Below are 13943 nucleotides of genomic sequence, written 5' to 3'. Positions count from 1 at the left end.
CTTGTATGTTTCAATAAGGTTGCCGCTCATTCCTCTGAACACCAATTAGTAAGGCCCAACCTACCCAATCTCACCTCATAACATAATCCCATCATACGTGGGATCAATCTAGTAAACCTCCCCAGGACCACCTACAATGTCAATATCTCTTCCCTTAAATAATGGGACCAAAACTGTTCACAGGTCAGATCTCTGTATGCCTGGTATAGTTTTAACAAGACTTGCCTATTTTTCTAAGGACATAACAAGAACAGCAGGAGTAGGCAATTCACACCTTCAAACCTACTCTACCATTTAACACGAGGGCAGCAGGGTGGCTCAACGGTTAGCAATGCAGCCTCACACTGCCAGGGAACTGGGTTCAATTCCACCTTCCAGTGACTGTGTGGTGTTTGCACATTGTCCCCGTATCTGCATGGGTTTCCTCTGGGTACTCTGGTTTCCTCCCACAATCCAAAGATGTGCAGTTTAGGTTGACTGGCCATGCTAATTTGCCCATAGTGTCTAGGAATGTGCAGGCTAGGTGGATTAGCCACGGGAAATGCAGGGATACAGGGAAAAGGTCTGGGTGAGATGCTTTTTAGAGGGTTGGTGTGGACTCGATGGGCCAAATGGCCTGCTTCCACACTGTATGGATTCTATGATCATGACTGATTTCATCTCTGCCTCAACTCTAGTTGTTGCCTGTTCTCCACAAGCAATGAACCAGTTACTAATTAAAAATCTGTGTATCTCCTCCTTAAATTTACTCAATGACCCAGTTTCCACTACACTGTGGGGAGCGAATTCCATAGATTATACAATCCTTTGACAGAAGTAATTTCTCCTCATCTCTACTTTAAATCTGCTACCCTTTACCCTAACACGATGATCATTCATTCTATGTTGCCTTACATGAGGAAATATCGATTGTCTAAGTTGTCCATCTCCTTTAATATCTTATACACATCAATTAAATCTCATTTCATTCTTCCAAACTCCACAGAATATGATTAAGCCCAAACTGCTCAAATTTGTCTTCACAGGACAAACGTCTCCTCTCTGGAATCAATCTAGTCAACCCCCTCTGAACTGCATCCAATAAAACCACACCCTTCCTCAAGTAGGGTGATCAAAATTGCTCGCAATACCCTAGGTGCTGTCTCACTAATGTCTTGTACAGTTATAGAAACACTCCCCTACTTTTATGCTCCATACCTTGTGCAACAAATGCCAAAATTCCATTTTCCCTCCTTATTTCCTGCTGTACCTGAATAGTTTTCTGTGAATAATGCATGAGAACACCATGATCCCTCTGCACTGAAGCACTGCGGTTTTACTCTGTTTAGATAATAAATAGAAGTTTCCTTTGAGCAAAGTCAATAACCTCATTTACATCAAACTCCATCTGCCAAATTTTGGTGCGTTCACCTAACCTATCCGTATCCATTTACAAATTTCCTACATCTTCATTGCTGCTTACTTTCCCACCTATTTTAGTGACATCTTCAAATTTGGCTATTGTACATTCTATGCCTGCTTCAAAACCATTAATGTAGATCACAAATAGTTGGGATCTGAGGACCGAACCTTGTGGAACCTCACTGGTTACATCTTGCCAACCAGAAATCCCCATTTATCCTAACTCTCTGCTTTCTGTTGGTTATTCAATCCTCCATCCAATGTAATAAATTATCCCAACCCCATGTAATCTAACCCCACGTATTAACCGTTTTTTACAGCACCCTATCAAATGCCTTCTGGAAGTCCAGACGTTCTGTACCTGCAGGATCCCCGGGATCCCCAGGAACCTTGCTTGTTACATCTTTGAAGAATTCCAGCAATAAAGCCATTTCAACTCTTTGATGGATTGCATATTGACTTTCCAAATGTTCTGTCATTACTCCCTTCATAATGGATTCTAACAATTTCTCAATGACACGTTAAACTAACTGGTCCATAGTTTCCCACTTTGTCTCCCTCCTTTTTTAACAAGGCGTTATTTTTCCAACTCACTGGAACCTTTCTCGCATCCAGGGAATTGTGGAATGTTGAAACCAATGGATTCACTATCTCTGCTGCCACTTCCTTTAAGACCCTAGAATGTAGGCTATTGCACCCTGGGGACTTTTTATACTCCATTCCCTTTGAACTAAAGGTTGACATTCCATTACCTGCTGAACTCGAATACTAGTTTTTTGTGAGTTAGGGATGAGAACCCCTGAATCTTTTTGTGCTGTAACTTTCTGCAGTGTTTCTCCATTTAAATAAAATTCAGCTCCTCTATTTTTCACACCAAAGTAGATGATGTCACATTTTCCTGTACGATATTCTGCAAAGCTTTTGCCCACTCGTTTAACCTGTCTTATTCCCCTGCAGACTCTTCATGTCATTCTCACCACTTGTCTGTCCACCTACTTTAGTGTCAATCACAAACTTGGATATAGTACAATCCCTTCTGTCATCCAAGTCATTTATAAATATTGTAAATAACTGTAGCCCCAGGACAGACCCCAAAGGCACTCCATTAATTACGGGTTGACATCTTGAAAATACCCTCCTTATCCCATCCCTTTGTATTCTATTAGTATATTAGAATAGATAGAGGTTTAACTAACTATCTCCAGCACGATAACTCTAATCTTCTTAAGTTGCCTAATGTGTGGTACCTTATTAAAAGCCTCTGGAAATCCAAATACATTATGTGTACAGCTTCCCCTTTTTTGTTAAATCACGCTTGTTACCTCAACAAAGAATGCCAATACATTTGTCAGGCATGACTTCCCCTTAATGAAGCCATAGTGACTTTGCTTGATCATATCACGTATTTCTAAATGCTTTAGTATTCCCTTCTTTATATTGACACATTCCCAGTGACACAAGTTAAGCTAACTGGTCTATAGTTACCTGTTTTTTGGCTCCATTCTTTTTTGAATAGGGATATTGCACTGGCAGTTTACCAATCTTTGGGCACTTTTCCAGAAGCTAAGGCTTCTTGGAAAATTACTACCAGTGCATTCACTACTTCTGTAACTACGTTTTTTTAACCAAAGATGTATTCCATCAGATCTAGCGGCCTTATTGGTTTTTAGCCCCATTCGTTTCCTTAGTATGTTTTCTCTAGTGGTAGTCATTGCCTTTACTTTATCTCCTCCTTTTGTCCCTTGAGTACTTAGTATTTTTGGAATGCTTTTAGTGCTTTCTACTATAAAAATGGATGTAAAGTATATCTTAAACTTCACTACCATTTTCTGGCTCCTGTTGTTATTTCCCCAGCCTTATTCCCTTTGGGGCCTATGTTCACTTTGGTCCCCCTTTTCCTTTTCATATATTTCAAGAAGCTCTTGCTGTCTGTCTTGATATTACTTACAAGTTCACCCTCAAAGTTTATCATCTTCCTTTTTTTTGGACATCTTTTGTTTTTTTTTTAAAAAACTTATCCAATCCTCAGGCTTACCACTATTTTTTGTCACATTGTGTGTTTCTTCTTTCAATTTGGTGTTATCCTTAACTTCCCTGGTGAACCACAATTTGTTTACCCCTTTCCTAGAATACTTCTTTCTCACTGGGATAAATCTTTGTTGTCAGCCTTGAATCTGCCATTGTACCTCAATCTTCTTTGCTGCTGAACTCTCTTTCCAGTCCAGTCCAGCATGCTCTACACTCAGTCTTTTGTAATCGCCCTTGTTTAAGTTTAGAACATAGAACAAAGAACAGGACAGCATAGTACAGGCCCTTCGGCCCATGATGTTGTGCCCAACTTTTACCCTAAACCTAAGGTCTATCTAACCTCCACCCCTACCTTATACTATCATCCATATGCCTGTTTACTACAGTTGTTTCCAACCTAAGTTTCTTGTTCTCAAACTAAATGCTAAATTCTGCCATGTTGCGGTCACTGTTTCCTAAGGAGTCTTTTACTCTGACATAATTTATTAAACCTGCCTAATTATACATCACCAGATCCAAAATAGTTTGATTCCTGGCTGGATCACAACATATTGTTCTAGAACTCTATTTCAAATACAGTCTGAGTTATTCTTTGTGGCTACCTCTGCCAATCTGATTTTTGCAATTTATATGAATATGCTGAGAGTTGAGACCTTGGAGGGCTAGTTCATAGTTCCTTGCAAGTGGAGTCACAGGTAGACAGGGTAGTGAAGGTGGGGTTCGGTATGCTTGCCTTTATTGGTCAGTGCATTGAGTATAGGAGTTGGGAGGTCATGTTGTGGCTAACCAAGACATTGGTTAGGCCACTTTTGGAATACTGCGTGCAATTCCGGTCTCCCTGCTATAGGAAAGATGTTATGAAACTTGAAAGGGTTCAGAAAAGATTTACAAGGATGTTGCCAAGGTTGGAGGGCTTGAGCTATAGGCAGAGGCTGAATAGCCTGGAGTTATTTTCCCTGGAGCATTGGAGGCTGAGGGGTGACATTATAAAAGTTAATAAAATCATGAAGGGCATGGATAGGGTGAATAGACAAGGTCTTTTCCCCAGGGTGGGGAAGTCCAAAACTAGAGGGCATAGGTTTATGGTGAAAGGAAAGATTTAAAAGGGAGGTAAGGGGTAACCTTTTCACGCAGAGAGTGGTAAGTGAATGGAATGAGCTGCTAGAGGATGTGGTGGAAGCTGGTACAATAATGACATTTAAAAGCATCTGGATGGGTACATGAATAGGAAAGGTTTAGAGGGATCAAGTATCGGTAAATGGGACTGGATTTATTTGGGATACCTGGTCGGCATGGACGAGTTGGACCAAAGGGTCTGTTTCCATGCTGTACAACTCCATGAAAGTCACCCATGTTTAAAGTACTGTCTTTTTCATAAGGTCTTATTATCGCCTGGTTTATTCTCTGTCCTACCATTCAACTTCTGTTCGGGGCCCGAAGGACAATTTCCACCAGTGACTTCTTCACTGTTATTTCATAGCTCTGCTAAAATTATTTCACACCTGTACTAAAGAAAGCCACGCACCATGGAGAGGTTTCATATACGAAATAAATGAAATCCTCAGCAATTATTAGCTGCCTTTTAAAACAGCGGAGCGTTTAAAAAGGTTTTGGCTGATGTTCTGACTTGCCTATAAAACCACAGTTCTAAAGCAGCAAGAGTCCTCATTTAACTTTGCCCTGTTTGGCATTTTAGTGCTTTAATGTTCTAAAGTTATTAGGGCCTGAAATCTTGTTGAACGTTTCAAGATTTTTTTCTTTAAAAAATGCTGTTTACTGCAAGTACCTGACCTGATTTGGCACCATTTTGGTGCAACTTTTCCCACTCTGACTCAAGTGGTCCCCTGCACGCAGGTTTCCAACTTTTGATCATTGCACATGATCTGCACCAGGGAACCTCCACTCATCACAATGCCTGCCAGAGCTGTTACCCGCCCCTGGTCATGCTGCAGATGCCTCCTGACAACATCCCCTCCCCATTAGACTACATCATCCCTGCCCCCTGAAAGTGACATTGCCACTGTAGTAGAACTCCGCTGCACCACAGGGGCCAGCTCACCTCCTTCCTGCCCACCCTCCAGCCTAGACCATGTCTAACAGCTAATCCATCAGCACGAGATACAATTCATCCCAGGAATCCTGTGGCCTCAGCACATGCCCCAGAGGGAGGGAGTGACAAAAAAACTCAGGGAACCCAGCCACAATCAGTATCCAACAAATCAAGAGGAGGGGAGGAAGGCCTGGGCCCCACAGCCAGCCGAGGAGAACAGTGGGCAAGCAAACTCCAGAGGTGAAGGTAGCTAGCAGGAAGAAGCCATTGCATTTCCCCAAAAGACATCACCAGGCATGGCCACAACACATCTGGTGACAAAAGACAGCTCCAGAGTTCAAAACAGGACATACCATAGGTAGAATATTACATTTCTTTTATACCATAAAATTTATTTCAACAGCAATTTCATTCACTAATGCAGGAAGTTATCAATTTAAAGTACAGTATTTCAATATACAGTTACAGGTGTAATGGTTAATGTTATTTTTCTGCTAAGGGAGTCGCTATGAAACCTAACTCCAGTTTTAATATTGATGCCTCTGGGCAAGTTCACCTAAAGTCACAATTTTCAGTAACATAACTACATTTTTAAGTGAGGACTTCCTTTATATTGTATATGCCTGTGGCTAGTTAAATTTTCTTTATTTTATTTAGTCCCTCGATAGAGCTCTAATATACGTAAGGTTGAGACTGGTGTTATCACACACTCTACAGCATTTACCCATGTCCTGAATAGAACAACAGCTCGTATTTTCTAAAAGCTCAATGCCAATACTGACATAATTAGATCCTTAGAAACTTGACAGGAGGAACACAAAAAGCTAAACAGGCCAAGGCAATACAATTTTTTGCACTGACCGACTGATCCAACTTACTCCTCTGGAGAGGCTCTCAAGCATTTGGCAATAAAATCTCTGCCTATGGGATAAGATGAAACTGAAGCAAGACTTTTTTTTAAAAACAATTCAGGAGTAGGAAGCTCAATACAGCTCCACAATGTCAAATGTAATCACTATGTGGCCTCTCTAGTACTGATCACACTGAAGGGGTGCATATGAACTAATTCCTTGTCTTTTGAGGAAATTAAATGTCATCCAAAATTAAACATTTTAGAACTAAAGGGTCTGTAAAAGTAAGACTTTGGTTCTTGTGGTATTGGAGTTTTGCTGTACCTGTCGAAGCCGCTTCCTGATCAAAGACTCTTTCTCCAGCTGACACTGCAGTATCTCTTTCTGTTTGTTGCTCAGCTGCACCTCGTCCTTCAGACCTTTCTTCTTTTTAATCTCCTAAAAGAAATGTTTTTATTTTGAAACAAAGTTAAAATATGCAGTCACACCACTTAATTGCAAATCCAAATGAAAGGTATATATTTAACAAGCAGCTTTTTAAAGCCACAAAAGTTATAATTAGAATTGGGTGTTAATTATATACTTCCCACATATTCGCACAGTGTCTGATATTTTGTCTGTTTGATTTTAGCAAAGTATCTCAATGCAAATCATAATACAAGAAAATTAATAAAACCTATTTCACAGACTTTATGAGAAATTGTGTTAAAAGGCGACAGGATTTGGGATTTGTTTTTGAAACTAGGCCCTGGTTTATTCCAGTGAAGAATACAATTTCACGTTTTATGGTGGGTTCGTGATAGGAAAGCAGAGTCTTTTATGGGACATATAAAAAGAAAATTATATAACAGGCTAAGAAGGACAAGTAAATCGCTATTTACCTCCTTAAGTTCCATATCAATGATTTGCTCCTTAAAGGAATAAGCTTTATTCTCTCGTTTCAGATTGGCTTTCTTTGTGGTTTCTTGCTGTGCCCTAGTACAGAGTAGAAAGAATCCTCAAAACTTACAAATTGGCCAGAAGAATAAGATCTGCCATCAAAATGTTTATTCCACAACTCAATATCCTGGGGGTTACCAGTGACCAGAAACTGGACTAATGATATATATACAGTGGCTACAAGAGCAGGTCAGTGGCTAAGAATCCTGCAGGGAGCAATTAACCTTCTGACTTCCCAAAGCCTGTTCACCATCTACAAGGCACAGGTCAGGAGTGTGATGGAATATTCTCCACTTTCCTCAACAAGTGCAGCTCCAGCAACTCAAGAAGCTCAACACCATCTAAGACAAAGCAGCCCGCTTGATTGGCACTGCATCCACACCCTCCACTCCTGATGCTCAGTAGCAACAGTATGTAGAATCTACAATTCACCAAGACACCTTAGATAGCACCTTCTAAATCACAAATACGTCTATCTAGAAGGACAAGGGTAGCAGATATACTGGAACACCACCTGCAAGTTGCTCTCCAAGCCACTCACCATCCTGATTTGGAAATATGTTGCCATTCCTTTAGTGATGCTGGATCAAAATCTGAGAACTCAATCCCTAATGGCATTGTGGCTCTATCAACAGCAGATGGATTTCAGTGGTTTAAGAAGGCAGCTCAACACCATCTTCTCAAGGACAACTAGGGACAAGCAATAAATGCTGGCCAGCCAGCGACACCAATATCCTATGAGTGAATGAAACGAAAATGACTGTAATACTTTGGAGTGAGCCCCTGCGCTCCCAACTCCACCTTGCAGCCATGAAACTGGGAGAGGTAGGAAACCAGAGGGTCAGGGAGTAAAACAGTAATAAAGCGGGGCCATACCAGTTTGACAGATCTGTAAGCTACCCAAGTTAGATTGTCCTTCATCGAGAACAAAGCTCAACCTCATCCACTTTGGAGGATAGTGTAGATGTTGGTTTGGTGGGGGTGTGGCAAGAAAGGGAAAGTACAGAATGGAAGGCACCCTGTGCATTAGAAGGAATGCTCTACTTTGCATTACCTTGGTGGCTAGATCTTTCCTCTCCGTCTTAATATAACGTTGATCTCAAATGGAAGTGATTATTTGACCAGACATGACAACAGATGTTGAGTGTGAAAGCAATCCCTTACATGAAAATACAAACCAGGAAGACCTCAATGTGAGAACAAACAAACAACTAATGTTGACCATGGAGTTTGAGAACTTGTGTTTAAAGACGAAGGAAACCTTACAACATTGCAGACAAAATAAATCAAATGTAACAAAATAAGCAGATTTCTGTAATTGGTACTGCTTAATTTTAGGCAGGACAAATGCATTTTTAAAATAAGCTTCTACCAGCTGCATTTCAGAGAAGTATAAGGTCTTGTGGCAGAGTCAGCCAATATATGCACCTAGCAGACTTAGTGCATTAATCAAAATAGTTTGCCTGCATCAGTTCTCCACATTTCTGTGCCTTTAAATAAAGTTGTTAGGGTCCTTGTGGCACAATGAGAGTGTTCCTCCCTCTGAATCAGAGGGAATGGGTTCAAGTCCCACCTGCTCCAGGAATATGTAATAGCATCTCTGAAAAATATCTTCAACAAAGTTGTTTGGTGGATTGAACACCTTAAATGGAATGTGGACTGACAGGCAGTGGAAGAGATGAATTATCCCCTTTGATTGTTAAATTGATTGTTTGATTGTTAAACTGTTAGAGCGACAGTAAGAACACTTCAATCGTTATACATTTGAGCACCTTTACTCCTGAGAGCAGTAGACACAATTATCAAAATAATGGCTGCACCAGCAATTTGTAAAACAAACTGTGACGAAAGCCCAAGTGCAGACTTCATTATTAAACTTCACTTTACATAGGGCAAAGAAAGAAAATGACAGAAAACCTTTTTGAAATGGTTGCCAAGCACAGATACAGATTTCTAAAGGTCCATTCAATATATTACTCCCCTGTCTACTTCTACAAACATCTGATTGAGCAAGTATGTGGAATAATGACCTATCCATAATTACTTACATTTGGATGAGGGACTTGTCGTACAGCTCTCCGTCAGGAACCAGCATGATCTCGTATTCCTCATTAGTCACTTGACGGAAATCAGAGTTTTCAAACATGCTCGTAATCAGGCTACTCACATGTGGCAATACAACTGATGAAGCAAGGACAGACAGGGAACCCACAGCGTTTATAATGGCCTATGAAACAAGTACAACAGTCAAATCCAACCCGTGTTTGCTGCCACCAAAAAAAAAATTTTTTTTTTTTTTTAAAACTGGAATTTATGCTTGATAAGGATTTTAATTTACTAACCATGTTCCTAAAACGCCCACTTCCTTTGTCCCACAGCATTTGTGGCCTTTCTGGGCTCCAAGTTCCAATTTCTCCACTAAACCTCTATCTCTCCACATCTCACACCTTAAGACTTTGCTTAAAACCCACCTCTATGATTAAGCAGTTTGCCACCTTACCCAAATGTCTCCTTTGGCTCAGTGTCAACCTTATTTACTTATACTACAATTTATACTGTGTACTTTGCTACATTAAAATGCAAGCAAATGCAAATTTTTGCGATAATGTCAAATACTGTAGTAACTTTCATATAGAAATTGCACCATTTTAGCAAATTATTATATTAATTAATTTCTTTTTAAATAATCTAAGAAAAAGGGCAAGCAGCAGTGTTAGGATGGTGACAATCCTTTGCTGGGAATAACTTTCTGTTTATAAGTTTAATTTACATGAACACTTCTTGCAAACTATTGTATATAAGGCATTGATTGTTTTGTCAGTCTTTCTGTTCTGTGATAGAGGTTAGAAAGCAGGATAAGGGGCATGGTATATAGATGATCCAACTCAAGGTTAGGAATTAATATTGTTCCCATTTGCAGGTAAGCAAGAGAAAACCACAAGTAGTATAAAACCTGGATTTAGATCCCGAGGGGAGGTATCACAATGGGAAACAGAAATGTTGCAGTGTAACTTTGAAGTTCTTAATTCCTTCCTTCAAAAAGAAAAGTGGAATTGTGACCCCATCTACTTGCATATGTGATTAAGAAATCTTCCTGCATTATTCGCAACTATCCTTGTTCAACATTCATCTACAAGATGTGCTGCAGTAACTCACCAAGACTCCTTTGACAATACGTTCAAAATGTCAACCTCTACCACAAACAAGGATAAGGGCAACTAAGGCATGGGAACATTGCAAGTACCCCTTCAAGCCTCTCACCATCCTGACTTGGAACTATATCGCTGTTCTTTCACTGTTGCCAAATCAATCACATCAGCTCCCTAAAATGCACTGGAGTCTCCCTTTGCCCCAAAGACTGCAGCAGTTCAAGGCAGCAACTCACCAACTTCTCCAGGGCAATTAGGAAGGGGCAATAAATGTTCATCTCACCAGCAACACCCCCAACACACAATCAAATTTAACAAGTTATAACAGGTTAGCTAGTCATTTCATTGATATTCAGTTGGAGGGAACTTGCGAGTGTAAAACTGGCCAGGCCAAGTCTGCACCACCACAAGTGACTGCACATTAAAAAATTGGCTGGGATGCCTTGAGGACATGAATAATAAATGCAAATGCAAATGATACTTCTCCTGCCAACTTATAGGTCAGGTAGGGATTAGCAACAAAGGTTATCCTTGCCAGAATACCCCCATTCAATGAAAACAAAGTATATTTTGAAAAGCATAATACAGTGCACAGTGGAAATCTGAAACAAAGAAAGAAAGCTGAAAAATACCCAGCAGGTTGGGGAACATCTGTGGAGAAAGAAACAGAGTTAACAGTTTAGGTTTGTCAGCTTTCATCATACCTGGGAAAAATTAAAGATGAAATAAGGTTTGAACAAAGGCTGGGTGGGACATGGACAAAAGTATTGCCTGTAACCTATTACTTATGTCACTCAGGGGTTAGGGATAATAAATGGAGAGAATTTGTCAGCACATAAAATACATAGGTATTCCAATCTTAGTCAGTTTTATGAAACAGCATTCAATTGTATGAAAAAGTTGAAATAACAGACTGAAATTCTGGACTTTCACTCAATTACTCTAAGTGGTCGGAGAAGTAAGGAAGAGAAAATGGTGAAAAATTAGATCAGAATTTCACAAGTTATTTAAAGCATCACTTATAACTCGTAAACCTCCTCGTACGATGAAACAAGAAAAGGCTTGTGTAAATCCACACAATTTGCCACAAGAAGTCTCGACAGCCAAACAATTTTGAATCAACTGACGGTCTACACACTTAAGTGTTACAGCTGATCCTATCTGAATGCATTCATTACAAGAGATTCAGACCACAACAGTCACGTTCACTTGCCTGATTTCTGATGGACTGGGCGGTGACGCTGGGCAGGATATCAGTCAGATACTTTTTAATGAACTCAGCAGGGTCCAACTTCAGTCTCAGGAGAAGGGCTGACCACAGTCCTGTTTGAGCAGCCTCTGCAAAACAAAGTAGTGTCATCGGAGACAGGCAAGAGAACCTGTCTGAAGATGTGAATTATAAAGTCCAATTCATTTCACCTTCACATGGAGTATGATCCTATATACTGCAGAATAAGACCAGTTGTGTTTATGTCCACACGTTACGGTAATGTAACCTAGTTGTTCTCATTACTCAAGTACACAGCTGTACAGCCAACAAGCAAGGGCATCTTTTGTTATGAATAAGCTCAAGGAAATTCCAAGAAGGAACCATCATTGTATAAAGTGAGCCAAGAATAGGTCCAAAAGGAGAGCTGGCAATTTGACAACTCTGCTTAATAATACAAACACACCATTATGCCTCTGAGCATTAGTGAACATTATAAACAGAGGAGATTACAATTTAGTGATTTTAAATCACTAAATTGGTATCAGAACAGCCAATGCAGAATCTAACTTAAAAGGTTACTAATATTTATGGATGAGACCCAAAAATCAATTCTCAGAGGGAGCAGAAAATCGACAGCAGTATTGCTAGCTTCAGCTAATTGAGAAACATAGAAACAAAGTGGCTTTAAGACTAGAACTCTGAGCTAGTTTGTGAAGCTCGAAATCCAAAAAAGCCTCAAAAAATTAGATTAACATTAAGTAACTGAATCAACTGATTGTGATGAGAATGTACTAGGGAGTACAGGAAGGGAAAGACAAGAAAAAGGAAACCAAGGTGTTCTTTCAGAACAAGGCTTTATATAGAATGGGATGAGGACACAGCCAATTTTGATGAATGATAATAGATATTGTGGGTCAAGTTGTCAGCATTTGGTCATGCGTTTCTTGAGTTTTACTAGGTTGCACAGTAGGGTTGTGATGCAGGCACTCTGCATTGTGCATAGAGTTCAAGCAGCTGGCTATCACGGCCACAGCAATTAACAACTTGTATTTATATATAGTACCCTCAAGGTAACAAAACACTCCAAGGAGCATCACAGATGCAAAATAAAACAATATTTCAGGGAGGTACTGAAGGACGTATTAGAGAAGGTTAGTAAAAGTTTGCTCAAAAAGGTAGGAGTAAAGAGCGTGTCTTAAAAGGAAGACAGACAGAAAGAGAGCGAGGTTTAGGGAAAGAATCCCAGAATTTAGGGCCTTGGCTGCTGAAGGCATGGTCACATGGCAAGAAATTGGATGTAATTAGAAGGTAGGATGACTATATTAGTGGATTTATTAGCCCATACTGTTGTAACTAATGGTTTTAGGCCTGCAGCAGCAAGTCAATCTAGGATTCATGTACAAATATTTTATTATGACTTAGCTTACTTCAGTGACTTGTTTGGTCTTCTACTTATATTGGCCCAGATTTCACAGTTGTGACATCTAGCAAAATTGTTAGCGTTCACGGTCATTATTTCTCTGAAACTGACTGAAACTTTGAAACCACAAGTAACTAAACATGAAAATCCAGGAAGTGTGTGTAGTGACTCTTGCTTTTTTTCTTTTATTTTTCTCATTTTTTGGTGGAGCCATGAGTTGAGGTTTGGGTTACTTTGGCCAACTGTATGCTTTAGAAAAAGAAATCAAATGCAAATGCTTGGCATTGGTCTGGTCTGGAAGATAATGTAACTTAATAATTAATCTGAGGAACACCGTGGACAAGTCCACACCGTACACTGCCATGCCCAGGGTTGCGGCTGGTTGGATGTTTAGTTGACCAGTCGAGGGAGGAACAACACTAAGCAGTCATTAACAGAGAACATTGACTAAAGAAAGAAAAAGAGGGAGTAAACTGGTTCTGATTGTACATGCCAAAACCAGAGTGATTTTTGGAAGCTGCATGACTAGCCATTGTGTTTTATTCTCTCCAGTTTTATGTCCTGTTAAAGAATTGTTGAATGTTCTGAGAAAAGAATCCCAGTCTGTAATAAATAAGTATACTTGTTTGGAAGCCTACTGAACTGTTAGCATTCATCTGTCGCTTCAAAATTAGATATATAGTTAGGTGCCTGTGAATAACACAATATCCAAGGATTGCATTGGCATCTGTTTTTTGGAACTGTTTAACTGATTTGGCAAATTACAATTCTTTTTCATTTATCCCTCAACTGTGTAAATCTGTCTGTCTGCTTGCATGAAAGTGGGCTTATGATTAAAGAAATTTGGGTTTAAATGAAAGATATTAATTAAATTAGCTTGTGGTTTAGCTTTGTC

At 39.8% G+C, this 13943-nt stretch overlaps 1 protein-coding gene across 1 annotated transcript in view; it reads right to left on the bottom strand.

Annotated features, from left to right (window-relative positions):
* gcn1 (GCN1 activator of EIF2AK4) overlaps window positions 1-13943 on the bottom strand; it is a 123692-nt gene that overhangs the window by 58981 nt on the left and 50768 nt on the right. The window contains exons 20-23 of the mRNA XM_048611272.1: window positions 11632-11756; window positions 9318-9496; window positions 7212-7305; window positions 6655-6768 (exon numbers count right to left, since the gene is read on the bottom strand). Of these exons, the coding sequence (XP_048467229.1) occupies window positions 6655-6768; window positions 7212-7305; window positions 9318-9496; window positions 11632-11756 (512 nt within the window). The remainder of the gene's footprint in view (window positions 1-6654; window positions 6769-7211; window positions 7306-9317; window positions 9497-11631; window positions 11757-13943) is intronic.

Source organism: Rhincodon typus, chromosome 24, assembly GCF_021869965.1.
Source record: "Rhincodon typus isolate 14 chromosome 24, sRhiTyp1.1, whole genome shotgun sequence".
NCBI classification, from domain to species: domain Eukaryota; kingdom Metazoa; phylum Chordata; class Chondrichthyes; order Orectolobiformes; family Rhincodontidae; genus Rhincodon; species Rhincodon typus.
The sequence above is the reverse complement of the archived record's forward strand: the minus strand, read 5'-3'. Positions and strand labels throughout refer to the sequence as shown.